Source organism: Cryptotermes secundus, unplaced genomic scaffold (genome assembly GCF_002891405.2).
Source record: "Cryptotermes secundus unplaced genomic scaffold, Csec_1.0 scaffold106, whole genome shotgun sequence".
Classification (NCBI taxonomy): domain Eukaryota; kingdom Metazoa; phylum Arthropoda; class Insecta; order Blattodea; family Kalotermitidae; genus Cryptotermes; species Cryptotermes secundus.
Genome location: NW_019734310.1, coordinates 1,345,019 through 1,369,541, shown reverse-complemented (window position 1 = coordinate 1,369,541; position 24,523 = coordinate 1,345,019). Strand labels below are relative to the sequence as shown.

Genomic DNA, 24,523 nt, shown 5'->3' with positions numbered 1-24,523 from the left:
AGAAGTGGCCACAGTACAAGGGACTTAGTCCCACCCCACTAGCAATAAAAAAAACATCTTATAGAAATTGGGAAAAAGCTGATTCTGGAAGTACCAAACTTGTATAATTCAAGAAAAGTTAATCATTTCATTCAATGTAAGTCATATATTTATTTTTATTTTGCATTATGAAATGACAATGTTAAACAGTTATTTACTCAGCACAACATAATAAATACAAAATTTTTAAAAAATTCCCAATATTCAGTGGAAACTGTATGTACAATATAACTGCTATTATTGTAATATAAGTATTTACATTTGAAATTATATAAATAGGTCCCATTTCATACACTAATATCAGTAACAATATTTTCACTACTATGATCATTTCAATTACTCTAACAAAGTTCTTAACTATATAACTACACCTCTGGAAACAGAACCTGAAGATCCAACACTGTTAACATCAAAGCACATATCTAGATACAATCCTGAACCAGCTCCATCTACCTCCCAACCTCATGACCTATTTCTCTAAGAATTATTTTAATATTATCTTCCAATATCCTATTTGATTTTCCAGTAAGTTTACATACCAAAATTCTGTATGTGATTCTTGTCTGCCCCACATGAGCAATTTGCCTAGCTATCATAGTCCTGACTTCACTGCCCAGACTTGCCTGAATCATGCAATTCTCCATCTGTAGTATCTTCCTGCCCATTGGCTGTATCCTTTCTACATCTGAATACAGTAGTTTGTTTTCAGCACTCATCATTTATGTTTGCACACAAAGTTTCCCTCAGAAAAGTATAGGAAAATTGTTAAAATCTTCTCAGGCTATCAGCTGTGTCAGTTGGTTAAAAATTACTGTGTTCCAGGGATCATCTCTGTCCCCACCATCATAATATGATGTGACATAAGATTCAGGCCTTCCAGGCTATATACCAACTCATGGCCTGTGATCAGGTGATCATAAGCCTATGGAATGCTAGTGGGTGCAGTTTGTTTATCCTGGTCCATTCTCCGGATTGGTTCAGCTCGGTACTGCTTTATCGCATCATTCACCAGGTATCAGGACTGAATGTTAATGTTTCTGGGATGAGCCTCCTTTATCAAGCTGTCCACATTGCCCAGCGCTTTATCCAGTATAGTGGTACTGGCGAATTTTATGTTGTGGCCTATTTCAAATTTATGTTCCGCCAACACTGATTTCTCTGGTTGGCCCAGGCATGCCTCATATGATTCTTGCATCTAGTCTAAATGCTTGGCCTGTATGCCCAACATACACTTTGCCACATTCAGTTCCTATATATAGCAAAGTACATGTATAATTTGTCCATCATATTGGTAGAACATGATGTTAAGGTAGAGAGAGAAATTTAAGAGCTATGGTAGCTTTCCATATTTGTCTTGTTTTGCATCACTGAGATGCCAGTCAAACAGTTTGTACCCTTCACATGCAGATTAAGAGGCAATTTCTTCTAGATTCTTCAACTACTGTTACGTGCTTCCACATTTCATTTAATGTTAAATCCCAACATAAGATATCAGTCACAGAATCTGAATCTGTTATGTACTCAGACTTGGGGCTGAAGAGTGTTATTTACAAAGTTTCAGAAACTGAAACAAGTCTTGGAAGTTGTCTGTACCAATTTCATTTTACACAGTACACAAATCCCAATTTGCCTTTTACCTTAACTTAAACAGGAATCCCAACTGACCTTCTCACACAGACGGATATAAAATTCTTATGAGAGCAAAAGGATCTTCATACAATATATAGAACAAATTCTGATCAAGAATTTGTGGTAGAGAAAAGGATTTAATACCTGAAATGTCTTACAACATAGGACTGTATGAAATTATCCATGTTTCTCTGCAACTAATTCACTTTTTGTCTGCTTTAACACTATCAAAGTATTGCAAGCCTGTAACACACTTCTTAGTATGCATTCTTCAGCTTCTTCTGCAAGGGGTGGAAGAGAAGATTTAAGATGCTGTCTAGCACTTTCTACACACTGAAACCAGACAGAAAAAAATTACAATATATCAGACATAAGGCTGTGGCAGACAAATGAAATGCTTATTTACTTGACATATCCAATTCTAGTAAACCACCTTCAAAATCTGGTCCCTGGTACTCGTCTTAATACTGACAACACTTAAAAAGAAAAATTTCAACGTGGGTATCTTATATATCGCTACAGAATTCAGTACTAAACTACTTCTCACAGCCATCAGTTTATGTAAAAATAATCTGTGGTCACAAATTTCATGCAAGATTTCAGATCCTCACAGTGGTCACTATGAACAGTACCATCTTCCAGGCTGCAATGCCATGTATTCTAGTAGAAGTTTAAAGACATTTTGAAGGAATACATTCCCTGTCTTCAAGGCTGAAAAGTAGCAACGACAAGTGCAGTAACCCAAGCAAGCACAGTAAGCTGAGTGTGGAAAATGTAATATGCATATAGGCCACACTGACAGTCAAAACAGCTGCTAGGTCCACTGTCCTTTTCAATGTACCAATCTGCCTTGTACAGCCTTTCCTCTTCCTCTTCTTCTTTTCACCCCCCTCCACATCTTTCCCTCTGCCCCAGTTTTAATCTTGTCTGTCCTCCCACCATCCATGCTCCTGTTTTTTTATTGCTAGTGGGGTGGGACCAAGTCCCTTGTACTGTGGCCACTTCAGGCCTATTGTACCAGCCCCAGATGATAGGTGAGGGTGATTGTGGAGCAACTGGTGGAATGAAGATTGGCAGGGGAAACCGAAGTGCTCGAAGAAAACCTGCCCCAGCGCCATGTTGTCCACCACAAATCCCATTTGACCAGACCCGGGATCAAACCCGGGCCACTGCGATGGGAAGCCAGCGAATAACCGCTTGAGCTATGGCATGACCAATCCATGCTCCTCTTACCCTTAGCTCCTTTTCATTCACCTCCTGGACAATGCCCTGCCAGTTCTCCTACCCACATTAAAAATCTTCCTCCTCTTTTGCTTCTTCTTTCCTCTATATACTGTGCCTGCTGCCCTTCTTAATTTTTGGCTACTTACGACTGCCATTGGTCACCCGTGCTTTATTTCTCCTGTCTCTTTTGAAAAGAAAAAACAACCCATTTAAGGGCCCTGATCTTTCACTTTTCCCCATTATTGTTCAGTTTGGATGCCTGCCCCAGCATATATCATACCACTTTTTCCATGATCAGCTTTTTTTTTCAATCCTGAAGAAGGAGGCAACTCATTCCTCCAAAATGTTATAAACTTCTCTTGCATTACACAACTTCACATCCCAGAAGCAAGTAACTTTCATTATGTAACTTCACCTACTTAAAACAGTACCTTCAAACATGAAATACTCTGAACTTATTAATACATATTTCATACTGTATCTGCATCACCTTTTCCAAGTATGTGAGCGGTGGTTCAGAGCGGAACTCTGTGTTGAAATCTACCATTGCCTCTGAACTCTCTTCATGCAACAAAAATATGGCATCCATTCGTCGGAGAAGTGTACTGGGGTCGAATTCATTTGATATAACATCCACTGTTAACCGGTATGGTATATTGGTCCGCTCATTATTTGATTCAACAATAAGACACCTGAAGAAAATTACATGAAGTGTACACAATTAATTTTATTCTCCTATTTCCAAACACAAATAGTTTTACTGTGCCAAAATCTAAAAATACTATACTAAATCATGTTGAACTCAAGTATGTTTCACAGAATGGAGCCTGATAATTCCCTGTAAATAAATTTTTCCATTAGCCTGTTTCTTCAATCTGTACACTCATATTTTCCTCATATCTTCTTCTCAAATAATTTTAATCTTGTTCCTCCTCATAAGCTAGTTCTATTTACATCTTTATAAATATTTCCAAAGATCCACTTAATGCTGTCCACCAACCTACATCTAGGTTGTATGCATGTTTCTTTGCATTATATCATCCGATCAAAATATTATATGAATGTCTCATTCTCTCTCTGATTTACATCAGAGAGAACAGAAAGTAATGATGTTAGAAGCCCCTGTGAACACAGTATGAACCTTCAGGTTCCAAGAAGGTTAGGAATTTCTAAGACGGCTAAGTGACCATCAGCCTACCAAGGACTCTGCTCAATGGTCAGAGGTTAAAGTAACAGCTTTTCATTTTGTATGAGTAACTTCCTTCATGCCTAGTTAGTTCATCCCTTCAAATACTTAAATATCTGTTCTACACTTAGTGTAACAGATCAAGTTTCATATTTATACCCCCTAAATCACTTCTAATTCTATTTGGAATAAAGAAGTGCCAGATCAGTGGAAGGAGTCTATTATTGTACCAAATTACAAGAAGGGCAATAAAACTGAAAGCAGTAATTATCATGGTATATTAGTGCTATCAACTTCATACAAAATATTATCCAATATGCTCCTCTCAAGGTTAAGTCCATACATAGATAAGAGTACTGGGGATCACCAGTGTGGTTTTCAATGTAACAGATCAACTCCTGATCAGATTCTTTGCATTTGTCAGATACTGGAGAAAAATAGGAGTATAATGGAACTGAACATCAGCTATTCTAGACGTGAAGAAAGCCTATGATTCAGATAGGAGGGAAGCATTATTCAATATTCTGATAGAGTTTGGGGTACCCATGAAACTACTCAGGCTGGTTAAAATGTGTTTAAATGAAACATACAGTGAAGTCCATACAGGTAAACATTTGTCTGCTAATTTTCCTATCCAAAATTTTCTAAAACAAGGAGATGTTTTACCACCACTGCTTTTAAACTTTGCTTTAGAATATGCCATTAGGAAGGTCCAGGAAAACCAGATGGGACTGAAATTAAATGAGACACATCACTTGCTGGTCTGTGCTGATGATGTGAATCTACTGGGAGATAACATAAAGGAATACACATAAACTTTAACTGACACTAGTAAGAAAGTTGGTCTAAAAGTAAACACAGGAAAAACTAAGTATATGTTGCAGTCTCATCATCAGAATGCAGGGAAAAATTGTGACATAAAGATAGCCAACTGACACTTTGAAAATGTGGCACAGTTCAAATATTTGGGAATGACAGTAACTAAACAAAATTTGATTCAGGAAGAAATTAAGAGAGTGAATCTGAGTAATGCTTGTTACCATTCAGTCCAAAAGCTTTTAACTCCTCATCTGCTGTATGTAAGCATAAAAATTAGAATATATAAAACTACAATTTTTCCTGTTGTTATGTATGGGTGTGAAACTTGTTCTCTGACATTAAGGGAAGAACAAAGATTGAGGGTGTTTGAGAACACAGTGCTGAGCAGAATATTTGAACTAAAGAGAGATGAAGTGATAGGAGGTTGGAGAAAACAGCATTACGAGGAGCTTCATAACTTGTACTCTTTGCCAAGTATAATTAGGATGATCAAGCAAAGGAGGGTGAGATGGGCAACATATGTAGCACAAATGTGGGAGAAAAAGAAAGCATATAGAATATTGTTTATATTATCTTATATATTATATTATATTATATTATCTGGTTTAGGATAGGGACCAGTGGAAGGCTCTTGTGAACATGGTACTGATCCATCTGGTTCCATCACATAAAATGTTGGTAAGTTCTTAAGTATCTGCACAACTGGCAGCTTCCCAAGAAGGGCTCAGCTCCATGAAGTTCATTAGTTCATATCTCCCCTCCTCCAAACCAGAATTACAGTTTTAATCTTTTAAGCAGTTAGGTTTCTTCACGTGTCTCAGTTCATTAACCTCTTAACATTTAATACATGACTGACAGCAATTTTTCTACTTACTCAAAATGTTTTAAAGGTATACAACTGAGTTGGTGTCAAAAATTAATTTAGTCATATAAAATACTCTAACAGCCTGCATCTAGTTAGTCACTTATGCTCAACATTTTGATACAGGATTTCAACATAAAATTCCATCAAATTTAGTTATGAGAAATTCCTGACAGTGGCATACCTTAGGGAAACAACAAAGTTGAAAGATGTATTCTGCAGACTATGAAACATGCTTCTGTCTTTATAGCAGATTTAATGCACATATAATAGTTCCCTCTTATAAGCACTGTTAAGTACCTGAAGATAAAATGATACTGAAAAGACTAGATGTTAAAAAAGGCAAAAAATGACATACCTGTAATCAGATGCTGATGTTCTACTGGTAGGGCAGTAGGGAGATAGTATAAAACCAACTAGAGGGGCTGACGCTGTTTTAGCAAACCACTCCTGCATGTGGCTTTGGGTATCCAAGTCTTGCAGTGATGGATTTGGAAAAAATGTAGGATGTGAATGATACCAACCAACAACCTCTAGACCTTCATCATGGAGTCGTTCACTGGCTTCAGTCTGAGATACTGTAAAAGTATTCAGTGACAGTAATGCATGATAACACATGCACAGGACAGATGAAAGAGAACAGAACAGACTTAACTAAACTAATAACCACATACATATTCTACAGAAGAAGACTGGAATAGCCAAGATAATGATGGAAAAATCAAATGGAGACATAACAGTTTCTGTAGCCTAATATAGGAAGAGGACTACACTACAGTTTGTTGAGACTATATTGCAGTTTGAGACAATGTTATTATGTTTTTGGACATTATCCATCATCTTGTCTCTATCTAAAAATCGTCCTGATTATTTCTAAAAGCACGTTTCAGAGACTGGATTATGTCTCTGTCTTCAGCTAAAACCTACTCAGTTGGGCCCAATTGATAGAGCTAGTCCCTATCTCTGGACTGGCCTAGCTCTATCAATTGGGCCCAACTGAGTAGGTTTTACCAGAAGACGGAGACAGGATCCAGTATTGAAAAATAAACAGGACGGTTTTTAGATAAAGACAAGATGATGGATAATGTCCAAAAATATAATAGCATTATCTCAAACTGCAACACCATCAAGAGAAGGCATTCTGGCATACTCTTGAGAGTGTTATCATGATGCACTACAACTCCTATCTCTAGGTGGCCCATACTTCGTATCCTGGAAGGTACTGAATCATCTCCGATACAGCCCAGACCTGACACTGTGTGACTTCCTTGTGTTCAACCTCCTACAGGATCACAGATTCGAATCATACAAAGACATCGAGGCTACAGTCATGCAGTGGTTATAGCAGCTGTGTTGGTGATCCATCAACTGGAGTATCAATGAGATGACTGGTTCAGTATCTGTGGGGGCTATTTTTAACAGCCTTTCTCTACTCCTTCACATATAATCCCCAGATGAGTTACAATTGAACAAGCCTGATACAGTAACAGCCTTGGCTGTGTTCAGCCACATAAGTCTCTATACAACAAAAGCACCAATCATATACTCATGAGTGACAAAGGAACAAAAGACTTTGTCCCCAAAAGTATGGTATGATACTTAATTTTTGTTTCCAGAATTACGAAAACTGGAACACAAAGTTTAGATATTCCTATTATGGGTACTACAGCAAGCAATTTTTCAAATAAAAGGTGTAACTTTCAAAATGTGTTTACCAGCAGCAAATTAAATTACTGTCACCAAAGCATTAGTACTAGTAGTAACAACTATTTGAAACACGATGCTGTATTACCTGGGCACATATCACAATGTATGCCACTGCTACTACTTCGACATGCTACAGCACGCAATATCTGGAGCACAAGGCGTCTGGGGTCATAATTTCCTCCAAGCAATCCAATTACTTCAGAGTGTGAGGAATGAGCATGGACGTCCATAACAAGTAGTGGCTCTATGTGAAGTTCAACTGAATATGGAGCCTTTAATAGTAACAAACATGGAAACTATTAACTTCATTCATAAACATATGATACTGAGATGTCAGCAAGACCTACAGTGCTCAAGTTCCTCAGCTATTCTTTCGACTTGAATCTTCAGTTTCATTTCCATGTGAGACAGCTTATGGAAGATGAAAACAAACATGGTCTAATCAGAATGCCTACAGAGCGAAATGGTGTGGATTAGATTAATTTGCCTCAGAATCAATCCAGTTTACATGGAAAATTTATGCTAAGTAAATGAGAGATTCAATGTGGCATGTAAAGTAAAAAAGTAAAAGTAAAGCTATCCCTGTAACAGGCCGTGAAGGCCCATAAGGCTGTGAGACGTTAAGGGTCCCACATTATCTAGACAATCAGCTCAAAGATGGCAGTAAGGTTGTCAGCCTTATGCGCCAGCTGCGCTCTACCCCCCAGGAAAATTATTTAATTAATTCCTGGTACTCATTTCTGTTAGAGGCTGAGTCAACCCCAGGGCCAGAAGATGGCATGCATGTGCTCAAACATGTCATCCTAGACAGCAAACTCCACCTGCTGGAAATAGTGTTGGGTTGACAGGAATACAATAAATATTATCTATAATGGGATTATACTCTCATCGTTTATTATATTAATCATAACACAGCCATTTGTTTTAAAAAATTCAGATACAGATATATTGATTTCCATGAACACACCAATATTTGAAGAAAGCCATCTTCTGGGATGTGGCGCCATGTAGAAATTGTGTTTACCGACGTTTCGGAGGAATGTATCGCCTCCATCTTCAGGGTAGAAGACAAGAAGAAATCCTTGAGAAAACCAGCAGAGCAGGTGCAACAGACCGAGTGTCTGTTGCACCTGCAATACGCTCCTCCGAAACATCAGTTAACACAATTTCTACATGGCACCACATCCCAGAAGACGGCTTTCTTCATAGCCACCACCGTCAAAACCTCAAATCTTACACACAGATATCCGTTCTCATAGTGCCTCCATGATTACAGCAATCACATCTTTGACCTGAAATGTTCTGTTACAAACCCTGAAGTAAACATATACGATATTATAGTAGAAATAAGAAAATACAACTATGTGAAAACTTACCGGCTTAGACTCTGTGAACTTGTTGCAATAAATGAGTTTGATAGGTTCTGGTTTAGCCATATGAACTTTAACAGTATTTTTATGAGACTGTGGCATAACAACAGTTGTATGAACAGCTTCTCCATCTTCACTATGGGTAATTGTGTACCCTCCTTCACCAGCCAGTGGAAACCAAGAATCCTGAAAAATAAACTCTTCATAAACCTACTGCAGAAAATAAGCACCTGATTACAATCTACAAAGTACTTTTCCAAACTCTGTACATGAATGGAAAAAGCTCATAATGACAGCAGGAAATTCAAGAAGGGAAAACATAATCCCAGAGTTATGAATTCACCTGAATGTGTTTTTTTTTGCGTGGTCGCATGGCATCAATGCGAGCCTGGTGCTGGGCTGCCAACTGTTCCTTGCTCAGCTTCTCCCTTCCCTGACCACCTGCAGAAGCCACTATATTCTCACAGCCTCCAGAATTGGACATCAGGTACAAAGGGCGTGTGTAGCGGGCTTGCTCTATAAAGGACTTTTTTTTTAACATGTGAAACACATATATTTTTATGTTTGTCTCAAGTGCACAGAAATACAGTAAAAGGCCCTTACAATGAACTTATGATATTTTGATAATTAATCTTTACAAAAAAACTTGCTGAAAGAAAGATTCTTAAAATACCGTATTAAATCACATCATGTGCTGTGTCTGACCATTTGTACATACATACTAATGCCAGCCTGAGCAAGCAAATTTTGATAACACTAAGGTTTTACAAGTTCACAAAAATCAGTCATGAAGTATACAATCTTGTTTAACATTTGAAGGACCGGTCGCATGATATCACGCTTTTCGCTTTTAAACGCGGCGGACCGGTCGCATGATATCACGATTTTAGGATACATTAGGTTACAACACACTATACCTTGCTCTGTTGCCATGCAGCTGCATGACTACTGCATAATAAAACTCTGGAATGTTTGCTTAGTATTCAGTAACATGACCTCGCTGTTATCTTAACCCATTCCAAAGGAAAATGCCTTTTTTCGGTCTTCAAGCTGTATGTAAGAGCCAGTAAGTTAGTAGTGGAATATGGATCAAGGATGAATTCTTCTCCGATGAGCTAGCTTACGTGCCTTGTGAGACGCGTAGTGATGGTGACTCAGACAGTGGCAGTGGCAGTGACAGGTGACAACAAAGAATTGTGGCCACAGACAGTAAAAGTGACAGTAGCTCCAACAAAAAATGTGGGTAGTAAGATTGCAGGGACAGCAAAAAATCTAAAAAAAAATCACAAAAATCTAAACCCTGATTCGATATTGAAATACAAAGCATTTCTGATGAATGTGGCAAAGGCCTGGGCTGGAGACCAGATGGTGGCGGCAGAACCAGAGTCAGACACAGACTTAGTGTGACCGGGCCCATCAACTCCCACCCCATTCAGGCCTCATGTGGACCCCCCCCCGGATGACTCTCGGGTGATATGCGGAAACATACCCTTGTCAAAACTGTGAAGAGTGAACATTCCAAGGGAAGCATCCTTCTATGCAAGGCCATGTTTACGCAGTTCACAAAAAAAGGAGTATGACTCTCTACATTTGCAAGTGTGTAATGCCACTTCACAAAGGGGAATGTTTCCAGAAATATCACACTCTCAAGCACTTCTCGGAGCATTGGTAAGTGTTCTCCAAAAATTTTAGTTCATAAAATTAATTAGGAGATTTTATATTAATTTTTAAAGTGAACAGTGCACAAGTTAGGATAGTAGGTTTAATAATGCCGGTCCCCTGGGTGATTTAAATATTTAAATCATCGGTCCGTTAAGTGTTAAAATAGGATAACATAACTAAAGATAGTGCCATAGTTCACGCACCGACTTCCCAGGTCTGATCATGTGAGATTTGAGGTGGACAAAGTGGCACTGGAGAGGGTTTTCTCTGAGTATCTCATTTTTACCTGCCTATTCTCATTCCACTATCTGCTCCACATACATTAATCATCCTGTCACCAATGATATATATATGATATATAGACAATGCTGTTAAATGACCAACTTAGGAAAATTACTAAAAATCTTTATATGAAGGCCCAGAAAGTATATTTTAATAAACAGTGACAGAATGAGAAACGCTGCAGTCAAGAAAATTAATATTGCAAGTTATGCACAATTCCTTCACATTGTTTTTCAAACGCCACAAATATTAGGGCAACTTGGACAGCCGTACAAAACATGCAGGTGCATATATAATAACTAACTTCCTGAAGCTAGTCCTTCTCGAGAACCACCAGTCATTCAGATACTCAAGAATTTCCTGACATTTTATGGAACTCAAAGGTTCAATACCATGTTCACAAGACTCCACCAATCATCCCTATCCTCAGCCTGATGAATCCAGCTCATACTATCCCATTCTTATTTCTCTAAGATCATGTACTACATGCAATGCACTCTACAATATTCAAGAATCTTCATTTTATCCATTTTGGACTCAAAACAAAAAGAACCAATATGTATGGAAGGAAGAGTAACAAAGAGCCTTGTCACAGAGCGTGAGAGCAAGAGAGACCTGTTCTGGGCCAAGAGCAGAGAAAAGCCAAATCAAGACTTTGTAGGATTTGAGGTTCTCACAGCAGTGGTTATGTAAAGTTCTATCTTCTGGGATATAACACCATGTAATCCACCAAAAGTAAACCCATTTTCTGAAGGAACATATCACCTCAATCTTCAGGTACAAAGATAAAGCTGAGCACGAAACCAGTGTCAACACAGGTGGCAAGCAGAGCTGCAGAGCCTTTCAGACTTTCAATGGACTACATGGTGTTATATTCCAGAAGACAAACTCTTCAATCAAAGACCTATCCTTTTGAAAGAGGCCTTCACAATCTGAAACTAAGGAGATGATGTTCTCAGATGTTTCATATGCTCATTCACTATCAGAGTGCAGTTTGCAGCTATAAACACCGTCACATACAAAAAGTGAAAAGTAATTCAAATACTTATCATTTTACATGGAAAAGTCAATATATTACATCTATATTGAAGATGCATTCAGAATCAAACTGGTTGAGGAAACCTTCTATGTTTCCGACATATATATATTTGAGAACACGACACGCAACACAATAAGAAAGAACATAACCCACAACTTAAATACACATGCCCATCAAGAGGACTTGTATATTTAACAACATAAGCAACAAAAGAAGACAACAGCTTCCTCGCCCAATAATTTTAACATCTGACGATGACCACACTGGTCGAAACATGTAGTGAATAACTTCTAATAAATTATAGAACACAGTGTTGGACATGAAACTGCAAAAAACTGACACTAATATACACATATAATTACCTGCACATGCACAATGTGCTGTTAAATTACTTACCACAACCGAAATTGATGGCTCCTATCTGTTCAAGATATGCATGAATGCGACCAATACAATTTACATCACCACAGTTCTTCAAACCTGTTCTCACCGAAGTTTTAGTGACATATGTGGGTCGGCTATGTCGCCAGCATTCCAAGATGTGGTTTCGTATCTATATTGACACAGTCAAAGTAATCTGGTTAAAAGAGCAAACTCCTATCTTGATCTCTATAACAGGGACCTCTTTACAAATTCCTTCCTTCTTAACTCATCAAAACCTTTTAAGTAAAATGCTGTTATTGTAACTGGAAATTGATTCAAACATCTTATTTTCACTATATACCAGTTAAATATGCTAGTATAATAGTTACTACTCTATAAATTCAAATCTTTCACACAAAATAAAATACCAAACATCAATGCTTAATTTAAACACCCCCATTTTTTTGTTGTGAACAAAAAAATTCCCCATGTACATCACAGATTCAATTCTTATGTATAAGACAAGATTGGCAGAATAATTTTCCCCCAAGCCTGAAAAGGACAGTTACATGATGAAGGTTGCGGGGTCAAGTCCCGATGAGGTCATTGGATTTTTTTCAGTTGACCTAATCCTTCCAGCCACACTAGGCCCTGGGGTTTACTCAGCCTCTAACAGAAATGAGTACCAGGAATTCATTAAATAATTTTCCTGGGGAGTAAAGCGCTGCTGGCACGTAAGGCTGACAACCTTACCGCCACCTTTGAGCTGATGGTCTAGATAATGTGGGACCCTCAACATCTCACAACTCTATGGGCCTTCACGGCCTGGTACAGGGATAGCTTTACTTTACATGATGAATGACAGCACAGTTTACAAGAATCAGTTAAATATTCTTAACTAAAACTTTGTTGATAAATTCCAATTTTGATTAGAATAATGGACTGTTACATAAAGGCCTTTAGGTTCAGCTCAAAAATAACTCACTAAATATTTATCTGAGAGTTAAGGTGCACTTTAACATTCCACAACCATTTTCTACCTTTCCCTCCAGTCCATGAACCATGGCATAACACTGTCGGTAGTCTCACCAAGCCTGACAGCTAAAGTGATAGTAAATTAATTGCAAAATCACATCACTTTTAAACAAATACATCATAAAACTGACCTCATCATCATGGATTATTCCACTGGTCTGTTCCATTCAACTCTCCCACCTTTTCGTCAAACACTGATAGCATATTTTTCTTTTACTGTTCACTTTAGATTGGTGAAACACCTCTGGCATTCAGTTTCTAGACATTCTTTCTTATGTTCTAGTCATTCTCTTTGATTATTCTTTCAATTCTGTGCTAAAAGGGCTTAAAAAATTTTGTATATTAAATTTTAAGAACAATTCTGACTGGTATTTTACAAACACTGTGTCTCAGACACATGGAAAGGACACTGGAAAACAGTGACAAGAACATTCAGTTTTACAAACATGGACTGAAATAAGTTAAAATTCAATTTTGAAAATAGATGAATTCTGGGCAGCAATTATACTGTCAATATCAACTGACAGACACATACCAAACAATGACAACCAATTCAGCCAATACTGATCGGGTGTTTATTTCTCTTTTGGAGTAAGAAGAGGGACCTTGTTAACAGAAACTCATACCCTTCATATTCATAATATCATGATATCACTGACTGCATGTCACCTAGTCATCCTACAAAATTCTCTACTCTAAATACACAGGTAGGTATAGTTTAACTCCTCTTTAACACAATACAAAACAGTAACATTAGAAGGGTCCTTCCCTTCTAGTACAGTAAACCAGTAAAATCTCATTCAAAATTTAAATTTAAACCCAGACTCACAAAACTAGTGTCTTATAAGGAATAAGCAAAGGGTTACAGTACAGTATACTCTCACTGATCTGTGCATGGGTTATCTGGTTTGCAGTTACCTCTGCACCATTTCAAGTTCATCTGTGACCCTGCAGACTGCCAATTAAGTCTATTTTCTGTATGTACCAAACACCATGAGAGACAACAACAGATGGATTTCCATGAAATCTCATCTTTGAAAACTTTTATGAAGAATTGAGGAGCCACTTCATTTTTCACTAAGATCAAACAATTTTAATGACTACATTACATGAAGCCCAACAAGCGTTTCTGCATGAATTTCCAGTATAACTCACTAAACACTTATTCAATGAAAGTGTATCAAACAAAAGTTGTGCAAAAGAATTGAACATAAACTTTAAGTTCAATTCATTTTCTCTGTCTCACAATTTCTGAGGTAACCAAACAAATGGGATGCTATGTGTATATTTTAAAATTTTCATATTCGACAATCACGACGATCACCTGCTCACATCCAAAGCTTGATTATTTGTGCACTTTCCCCTTTGTTTTGTACAGATAATCATGAGTCTACTGTATATGCAATTTGTGAAGCATTGAAAACTATTGTATATAATGTTTCGGACTAAATGTTGTGGAGAAGTGTGTGAGAAGACAAACTTACACACTCACTTTCAGATACCGTTTTGGGGTCTTTGCCGATCTTCCTTCAAAAAATTCTGCATGTATAATTTTCTCCTCTTCTGTAATTGTTTTTGCATCAAGCATTATATCCTCAGTTGGTGGTGGTAAGCTGAATATGCTTTCCAGGATATCCTGATGACTCGAAGCTAACGAACTCCCCTTCCCACCTTCCCTTCCATCACTACAATCCTTGGGAGGTGAGATTTCACTTGTTCCCGGTTTTAAATCTGGCTTAAAGTTCTTTTCTTTAGACCTTAGTGCGAGGCTCTGAGTGTTTTCGGACTGTTCTTCAGATATATGTGTATCTTCTCTACACCCTCTTTCCTCTGTGGATTCTACTTTCGTCTCATGGGTCTCAACACCAGACAAACTTCTGATATCCATTGTATTTAAATGATCACTCTGAAATTCAGTTAAAGGCAATCTGTTTTCATTTGACAAGGCTTCAGAAGTTGTACTCGCCACTACATCCATGTTGCTACTTGATGTATGGATGTCTGCGGAAAGGCAAAGTACATTCACATCATCCACTCTCTCTTCAATTTCTATCTCACCATCTTCATCTGAGTCATGACTACTCTCTTTCTGAATTCGCACCTGTAACAATAATAAAGATCTGTGAAGTGTAATTTAGAACATATTACATCAATACTGAAAATCCAAATACCGAGCAGATATCAAAAGAAAATATAAGCATAAAGCCAACTAAAATATCCACAAAGAGTCTAGCAGTACCTTATTACCTGAGTGGAAGACACCTCTCTTTTCCTGTTTCCAGAACTTGAATTTTATTGTGAGATGTCACCGTTCTTTTGAACATTCTAAAGATGCTATATCTGCTAATATTCATGTAATATGTATTCTCGTATAGAATATTAGTGGGAAATCCGGAAGGAAGGAGACTACTGGGAAGACCAAGGAGTAGGTGGGTGAACAATATTAAAATGGATGTCAGAGAGATAGGATGGGATGGTATGGATTGAATTGATCTGGCTCAGGATAGGGACTGCTGGAGGGCTCTTGTGAACATGGTAATGAACCTTCAGGTTCCATAAAATGCTGGGAAGTTCTTGACTAGCTGCACAACTTGCAGCTTCTCAAGAAGGGCTCAGCTCCATGAATGAATGAATTCAAGCAATATTCTACTATCAGCATAACAAGGGACAGACAAATGTTTCACAGTCAGGAGCCAAGAACAATGATACGTTTGTGCAAAGAACCTCTGAAGCTATGAACTGAAAACAGTAATTTCCTTGAAGAGAATATGACAGTACAAGGATGGGCACTGGAATGGTGAAGGCAAAGAATGTGAGAAAGAAGATGGGAAGTGTGAAGAGTGCAAAGCTGAGAGAGAAAATAGGTATGGTGAAGCAGTGAGATTATTAATGGCACTCAACAGAGGCTAGTGACGTCAAGATTACAAAGAAGGAAAATGGCTGTATAACACAGTTGCAAATATTTATTATATTTCATATTTGCTTTAATAACTATATGTAATTAATAAATAAAATTACTTTTTTTTGTGCAGAAATATTTCTTAGTTGGAGGTCATACCAGATTCAGAACTGTCTTCAATTCAGGTAAATATGGTATATGATTCATCATACACATTAAATGGCATTTCTGTGTGATAAATGAATGTGCCTTACCACCTCCTCTCCAGCTGATAATATTATACCACCTCGGTGGATGGAAGTAACACTACATGAATCTTTCTGGATAAAATCTTTCACATGAACACCAGTTTGTCGTTTCAGTTTTCCTGTCTGGTATGTTTTGATATTTGATCCTTGTGCATTAGAACGAAATCCTGGTTTTCTGCTGGGATTGCGATTCACTTTGGAAGGCCTCTTAGTGGCATGCAACTTTGAAACTACTTGAGGTCTGCCCCTTCGACTTTTCTCTCTGTTGGGATCAAGAGAAACATAATACAACAAAATGCTATAAATTAACATGTTCTGGAAGGAAGAAATTTAAAAGTCTCTTCAAAATTTCCAAAAATTGACATGCACCTCACCAGGATGAAATACTATCATTTATATTAATATAATATTGTCTTGGATTAACATGTGTAATTGTGATGGATTATGTATAATTAATTTTTATTTATATAATTTATGGGACTTGTCTTGTTGTCTTATGACTATTTCTACATCCACTGGTCTTCCAGACATATAAGGATCTAGGGAATGTCAATGAATGAATGATGAAGCGGAAGTCATAATTTTATGCAAATACAATAGTACCATGTTCTCTTTACCCATTGAAAGTCAGAAGTTTATGAACAAAATATTATATATTAAAATCATGGGAATACTTAAGATTTACCTACCAATCTTCTGATGTTCAAAAAACTTGAAGAATGAGATCCCAGAATTTTGTGGAGTACAGAAATAAGAAACTGAACAAAACTTCCATTCTTATTAATGTTTTATATCTGAATCAGGAGGCTGTGTTTCTTCCCAAAGGTAATAAAAATAACCATGGGTTTCCTACAGAGCAATATTTGGGCTATACACTTATGTGTGCATTACAGAATTTTCCATATTCAAATTAAGCATCTATATGAATAAGGTTAGAAGTCTTTATTACAACTCTTATAAACTCGAACTGCTTGCCATTATGTATATGCGGGACACTCTATTTGTGAACTATAAACCTTGGAGGAAAGCTTGCAACTTAAAGGATATTTATGTAAATAAGTTACTGTTTTCAGGCTTACCTAACAGACTCATTGTGGACATTCACCTTCTTTTTCGATTCACCACTATTTAAAACATTGTTGCTTTGTGATGTTGTTGCACCAGCTACAATGTTCCGTCTGGGTACTGACGGTATAGTTGGTTGTGCTGTGCTTACAACTGCTATCACCTGTTAATAATCCTGAATATATTACTGTAGGTACAATAAATTGTCAAATTATATTGATAATACCACAGCAACAATCTAATTAAACACTTATGGAATAACCTAAAAATAACGTGTTTCTGCAGTTTTGTCCTGAAAGACAATAGCAAGCATCATGAACATGAAGCAGGTTTCACTGCAAAGAAAATTTTTATGGAACTGCTTTAGCATTCAACGCAGTAGCATAGTTGCTTGAGGCACTATGCACAAGCCAGAATGTCGCGTGTTTGAGTCCCAATAAGGTTGATTTTTTCACCCCCAACTGACCTAATCCTTCTAGCCGCAATATGGCCCTGGGGTCGACTCAGCCTCTAATAGGAATGAGTACCAGGTATCTTCCTGGGAGCTAAAAGGTGGCCAATGTGTAAGGCTGACATCACCACTGCCATCTGTGAGCCAACTGTCTAGAGAAAATGTGGGAGCCTTGAAAACTCAAAGCTCTATGGACCTTCACAGCGTGTTACAGGTACAGATTTACCTTTATAACTTTCACCAGGAGAGATAATATCCAGTAGTAAAATGAAGATGTCCAAATTTCTTTGTGTTTGATTTATTTCCTGATTCATGCACACAGGTGCATGTACATTTTGCTTAATTCTAGAAAGAAAATCAGTGACCTCCCAAGTCTGTACAAACTACAGATTTCATCTGGCAGTTTGTGTGAGACATGTGACTTTGCAGTATCTTCATAAAACATACTATGGACATGGAAGTAATGGCAGATATATAGAGTACACAAATTATGACACATCCTGTTTATTGGTATCCATTAAGCCTGTCTAGTAAATCTCCTATATCAGTGCTCTGGGATATAATTTTCATTAAACTTTCTATCAACTCCATGATCCCAAGAGAAATATTGTGTTCATGTGACATGTCAAAATCCTTTCATCAACTTTTCAGAGCAAATAACATTATATATATTGTGGTATCAAAAACCTAGCAAACAAAGTATAAATTATTCTTTAAAATTTTCCAGTACTTCTAAGCTAAACTTAAGAATGAAACACAGAGGTTCTTTCTTTAACTGAGGCATCTGCTGCATGTTACACTATATAAATATTTGCTTCATAAAACCATCAATACAAGTTTTCATCCATTTCGTTGTGAATTCTAGCCCCTTAAATGTTTCAACCCACTGCAAAGGGTCATTAAGTGGTCAAATTTATTCACTAACTGTAAATCCTTCTTGAACAGTGAAGGTATCAATGCATGTATACTGATAATACACTGTAAAACACACTGTTGAGCTACCCAATGATGACCTTTACGGGAGGTTGGAACAGGTAACGGAAAAACAGTCCACGTAAAAAATGACAAAGACACTTCTAATCATATTACAAAACAGTTATATATAGAATCTAGTAACACTCAAGCAATCAGGCCGCGCCATAGCTCAAGCGGTTAATCGCTGGCTTCCCACCGCGGAGGCCCGGGTTCAATCCCGGGTCTGGTCAAGTGGGATCTGTGATGCACAATGTGGCGCTGAGGTGGGTTTTCTCCGAGTACTTTGGTTTCCCCTGCCAATCTTCATTCCACCAATTGCTCCACAATCACCCTCACCTATCATCTGGGGCTGGTACAATAGGCCAGAAGTGGCCGCAGTGCAAGGGACTTAGTCCCACCCCATTAGCAATAAAAAAAACACTCAAGCAAAGTACTATAAGGAATAAAAAATTCCAGCACATAAAATACTGTAACATGGATGGCACAACAGAAAGTAGGGGTCACGTGAACTCTGCGTTTCCATGAGTGATGTCACGTACCCTCATTCCTTCCTTCATTACGCAATGTTCGGTAAATACGCCTCCCCGCTAGGCTGTGACGTCACGCAACAGGCAAGTCCGTGCAACGACTATTGCTAGGCCATCGGTAAACATGACGATTACGCAACAGGGAAGTGAGGTTATATGAATTTAAAATATGTTCACCTCTCATAAAATTCTGAAATACAAATATTAAGAACTATTACAACTGTAGGATGAAATGCATATTGGAGACTAAAAATTCTAGCGTTTCCTTGAATATTCACATGACACATTCTTTCTCCTGGTAATGCTTGGCATTGTGTAGCATAGTATGAGTACAAGCATACACAAACCTCCTCCATAGATGCTGGTATTTGCATATCGTCAATCAACTCAGTGAAGCCTACTGCACCAGCACTGCAACAGCCTGACCCACTTGAAAATGATGCCTGAGCACCATTTTCATCTGCTGGACCAAAATGGTGAAGATGAGAACGTACATAAGTTTTCACCTGATGTGATGACTTAGTGCCAATAAACTGTGACAGGCGACCCCAGCTGTGTCCAAATAAATCCTGTGTATCAATAAAAGGAACTGTTCAGAATTCCAGTGATAAGTATACAACAAATTAAATAAATCATGTTTCAAATGCTGTTCAGGGGTTAATAGTGACATTAATAAGATTATGATATTCCCCTACCAATCTCACTATGTCTAAAAAGAGTGCTGCTTTGCATACAAGTACAAATCTAATGAATATCTATGCAAATCATATATCACACGCGAGACATCACACTGTATACAAACAGACAACAAAGTAGAAAGTACTTCCCTTCATTTCAGTCTGCCTGGGTACTGGTAGTATAATTGATTGGAATGTGCTCATATTTGCATAAATAGTTGTAAGCTAAACCATATGTATACAGTACTCATAATACAGAGCAGAACACAAGAATTTTGTCTTTCAGCCTAAGGGAAGATCTTCGACTGCAAACATTGGATTTGAGGATCTAAAAGCAATGGCTATAAATAATTCTACCTTCTGAGACACTGACACAACTCAAAACTGTTCCCGTATTTACTGTCATCTGCATAAACTTAAAAGTATAAGGACATAACGAGTCATATCAAGTATACATCTTTACCAAGCCTTTTTCCAATAATCCTTTTTCCTTGTCACTCCAACTGTCATTATCAATCCAATTTGGTGAAGCTGATGACGGATCGGTCGTTGATAATGGAGTTGAAAACCCATACTGTTGTCGATCGTCTGTGTGTGGAGCTTTTGTATCATCTGATCCTGAATCCCAACACGGTTGTGTTGCAGCCTCAAGCAACCACTGCTGAGTTATGCCATAATCACAATGCAGCAGCTCCGCCCCTTGGGAACCAAGAACACTTCCATCATAGCAAGATGCTCTGTAAACATTCAATATACCAACTAAAATGTGTCTAAATAAGCGGACTAGTAAGAAAGCAAGTGCCAAACTTACTGCACGTCTAAATTACGCACTTACACTTCAAGACATTTTTTTGCATACATGCTAAATGTAGGAAACACAATAAATGACACTTACAATCGTCCGTCATCCTTTGAAAACAGATTATCAAAATTAAAATCCCCCAAAACATCTACCTCGTCTTCATCCGCCATAACGCGATCAGGATTGTCATAATAAGCAACAAATTTACCAATTGCCTTCAGCCATCTTCCAAACTGCGGCCACAGATATTACGCAAAATACATATGATACAGATTACATATGGCACAGAGTGAAAAGTGAGGAAGCTAAACGTAAAGTTTTGAAAATATTTTCCTGTTAATAGGTCCTTATATTTGCACGCAAGATTTTAAAAATTAACTACAATTATATCATTACAACCTTTCCATAAATTACAAGAAACATATATTATAAAAATATTGATGTCTTAATTTAATGCCCAATTTCTTGGTTCTCACTTGCCACGGCGAGTTAGTTTGGATCGCTGTCTTGCCGTTCAATCTCATTTTGCAGACTTTCATAAAATAATCATAATCGTACAGATAGTAGTTAACGTAGTGCAACAATTTCCTGTATAATACTAATTTTAAATAAGTGTGAACATTATGTGTGGTTTTGTCTATCCCTACCTACTCCATTTTCCTTGTCTGATGTTACACTATTTTATGTTACGACGGTTTTTTTTATGGCTGTAGGGGTATTAATGCTATAATACTAGATTTGTGTACGCAATAACTGTACAACACAGCCAGGTACGTATAACTGCAGGGAAGGCACATGGGAAGTATGGGACGTACGTGTTCTCATGTTAGTAAGATGTGTATGGAGGTCGTGATAGTAATGTTCCACGTATTACAAATCTCAGTATAAAATGAAGATTATTGGTGAGTCCCAAGTTTTTGTCGCAGTATCCATAAATTGAACAATCGAAAAAAAAATTATACTCTATCAAATGGAGGTGGGGGGAATTTGATTGGCACATCAGTATTATTGCATCAAATTGGGGTATGATTTTGTTAGTCTCTGGATAACTGGAGGAATTAGTAAGGCTTCTCATTAACTACAAAGTACAATAACTTCTCGATAAAATGTGAAGAAATGCTTAGGTCTTACGAGTACATTTTCTCACTGGTGGACAATGTTGTCAGTTAATCATAGTAATAATTACTGCAGATCTACTACATAGTAATGACAGAGTCTCCAATCATTTACTGCTAAAGACCATTGGATACAGCCCTTAGCCAAACACATTCACATGTCATCTTCACAACTCCATAATATTGTGGTTGATGTTATTCTCTTTGTTTCTGAGCCCCTACCAAGAGGTTTCCCACAAACATTCTTTTAGCATTTATTGTTTTCCCACACCCAGCTATATGTTTGATCCACCATAAATGTGCGGAAGATCTGTTTAGAAGTAAAATATAAGAAACTGCATGATCATCTGCATAGTTATGACAAGACTGATTTTATACCATACCTCTGTTATGTAGTAATAGGAATTGCAATAATGAATATTGGTTTCATGATGGAAAATAATATACAATAATAATAAACATTAATGGCAGGTCCGGATTTTCACATATCAAAGGAAAGAATTTTTGACTTTGTGGCTCATACGGATTTCTTGGATAAATGACCTAAGCTAATGAAAATGGATATGAGATTTGGCACTTGGAATGTGTGAAGTTTGCACAGGGCAGGTTTGCTCAGGGTAGTGGCAGAAGAAATCTTAAAATATAAGATAGATTTCGCAGGAGTACAGGAGGTCAGATGAGATGGAGGTGGCATTGCACCAGCAGGAGACTATATGTTTTTCTATGTAAATGGGAATGAAAATCATGAATTAGGTACAGGTTTTTTGTACATAAGAGAATCGTATCAGCAGTTAAGAGGGTAGAATTCGTTAGTGATAGGGTATCATATATAATACTAAAAGGTTGCTGGTGTGATATCATTGTTATGAATGTTCGTGCCCCAACAGAAGTTAAAATTGATGACATAAAGGATAGAATCTATGAAGAACTAGAACATGTATTTGATAAATTCCCGAAGTACCCTATGAAAATTTTTTAAGAGATTTCAATGCCAAAGTAGGGAGAGTTTGCACAAAATTAGTAATGATAATGGAGTCAGAGTTGTAAACTTTTCCATATCAAAAAATCTTACTGTCAAAAGTACAATGTTCCCACATCCTAACATCCATAAAGTTACTTGGACACCTCCTGACGGGAAGATATACAATCAAATAGACCATATTTTGATAGATAGGAGATGGCACTCAAGTATACTTGATGTCCGATCATTCAGGGCAGCATACTGTGATACTGACCAATATCTGGTGGTGGCAAAGGTTAGGGAAAGACTCGCAGTGAGCAAATAAACAACACACAGGTTTCATATGAAGAGGTTCAGTCTCAAGAAATTAAATGAGTTAGAGGGTAAAGAGCAGTATTGTGTTGAAATCTCAAATAGGTTTGCGGCTTTGGAAAACTTGGAAATTGAGGTGGATGTTAATAAAGCTTGGGAAACTATTAGAGAGAATATAAAAATGTCTGCCAAAGAGAGTCTATGTTATTATGAACCTAAGAAGCATAAGCCCTGGTTCGATGAAGGATGCTCAAAATGATTAGATCAAAGCAAGCAGGCCAAATTGCAATGGTTACAGGATCCAAGTGAGTTAAATGGGGATAATCTGAACAATACAAGATGTGAAACCAGCAGGCATTTCAGGAACAAAAAAGAGGGAATATCTGAAAGACAAAATTGATGAGCTTGCAATGAACAGTAAGAACAAGAACATTAGAGATCTGTATAGAGGAATAAATGACTTTAAGAGGGGTTACCAGCCTAGCTGTAACTTAGTGAAGGATGAGAATGGTGATCTGCTTGCAGATTCCCACAACATTTTGAATAGGTGGAGGAACTACTTCTCTCAGTTATTGAATGTACATAGGGTCAGTGCTGTTAGGCAGACAGAAATCCATACAGCTGAGCCGTTAATACCTAATCCTGGCCCTTTTGAGGTTAAAAGTGCTATTGCAAAATTGAAATGGTATAAATCGCCAGGTAGGGATCAAATTCCAGCAGAACTTATTCAAGCAGGAGGCGAAATATTACATTCTAAGATCCACAATCTGATTACTTCTATTTGGCATAAGGAAAAATTGCCTGATCAGTGGAAGGAGTCTATTATTGTACCAGTTCACAAGAAGGGTGATAAAACTGACTATAGTAATTATCAGGGGATATCACTGCTATCAACTTCATATAAAATTTTGTCCAATATTCTTCTTTCAAGGTTAAGTCCATATATAGATGAAATTACTGGGGATCATCAGTGTGGGTTTTGATGTAACAGTTCAACTACAAGTCGGATCTTTTGCATTTGTCAGATATTGGAGAAAAAAATGGGAGTACGATGAGACAGTACATCAGCTATTCCTAGACTTCAAGAAAGCCTATGATTCAGTTAGGAGGGAAGTATTGTACAGTATTCTAATAGAGTATGGGATACCCATGAAACTAGTTAGGTTGATTAAAATGTGTTTAAACGAAACATATAGTAAAGTCCATGTAGGTAAACATTTGTCTGATAAATTTCCTATCCAGAATGGTCTAAAACAAGGAGATGCTTTATCACC

At 37.4% G+C, this 24,523-nt stretch overlaps 2 protein-coding genes across 6 annotated transcripts in view; one reads left to right on the top strand and one right to left on the bottom strand.

The window, feature by feature from the left end:
• Positions 1 to 123: 123 nt before the first annotated feature.
• Positions 124 to 21,093, bottom strand: LOC111868445 (histone H2A deubiquitinase MYSM1). 2 transcript variants are annotated; one of them, XM_023859073.2, is made up of 13 exons: positions 20,955 to 21,093; positions 20,523 to 20,796; positions 19,730 to 19,951; positions 17,444 to 17,592; positions 16,371 to 16,626; positions 14,710 to 15,318; positions 12,216 to 12,372; positions 9,180 to 9,352; positions 8,843 to 9,022; positions 7,552 to 7,738; positions 6,118 to 6,337; positions 3,383 to 3,584; positions 124 to 2,001 (listed from the first exon to the last, which is right to left on the bottom strand). In XM_023859073.2, exons 1-13 carry the CDS (start codon positions 21,029 to 21,031, stop codon positions 1,846 to 1,848), a joined length of 2,862 nt encoding a protein of 953 aa, XP_023714841.1. In that variant the 5' UTR covers positions 21,032 to 21,093; the 3' UTR covers positions 124 to 1,845. The 2 variants fall into 2 exon arrangements, with proteins under 2 accessions (XP_023714841.1, XP_023714842.1); XM_023859074.2 differs by having other exon boundaries at positions 20,523 to 20,758; positions 20,955 to 21,044.
• Positions 21,094 to 21,131: 38 nt separating this feature from the next.
• LOC111868446 (U11/U12 small nuclear ribonucleoprotein 25 kDa protein) overlaps positions 21,132 to 24,523 on the top strand; it is a 9,099-nt gene continuing 5,707 nt past the window's right edge. The window contains exon 1 of one of the 4 annotated variants that reach the window (XM_033753053.1): positions 21,132 to 21,157. The gene's annotated coding sequence lies outside the window, so the exon portion shown is untranslated. Of the gene's footprint in view, positions 21,205 to 21,331; positions 21,632 to 24,523 lie in introns of those variants that run through there. The other 3 variants (XM_023859076.2, XM_023859077.1, XM_023859075.2) reach the window with 3 other exon arrangements.

Bases quoted from the DNA above. Each gene is read 5' to 3' on its own strand.
- LOC111868445 (XM_023859073.2), bottom strand. From the start codon at position 21,031: ATGGCGGATGAAGACGAGGTAGATGTTTTGGGGGATTTTAATTTTGAT. The intron at 19,952-20,522 runs GTAAAGATGTAT...ATTGATACACAG, and splicing joins GATTATTGGAAAAAGGCTTG to GATTTATTTGGACACAGCTG. The intron at 17,593-19,729 runs GTTTGTGTATGC...GATTATTAACAG, and splicing joins TACCAGCATCTATGGAGGAG to GTGATAGCAGTTGTAAGCAC.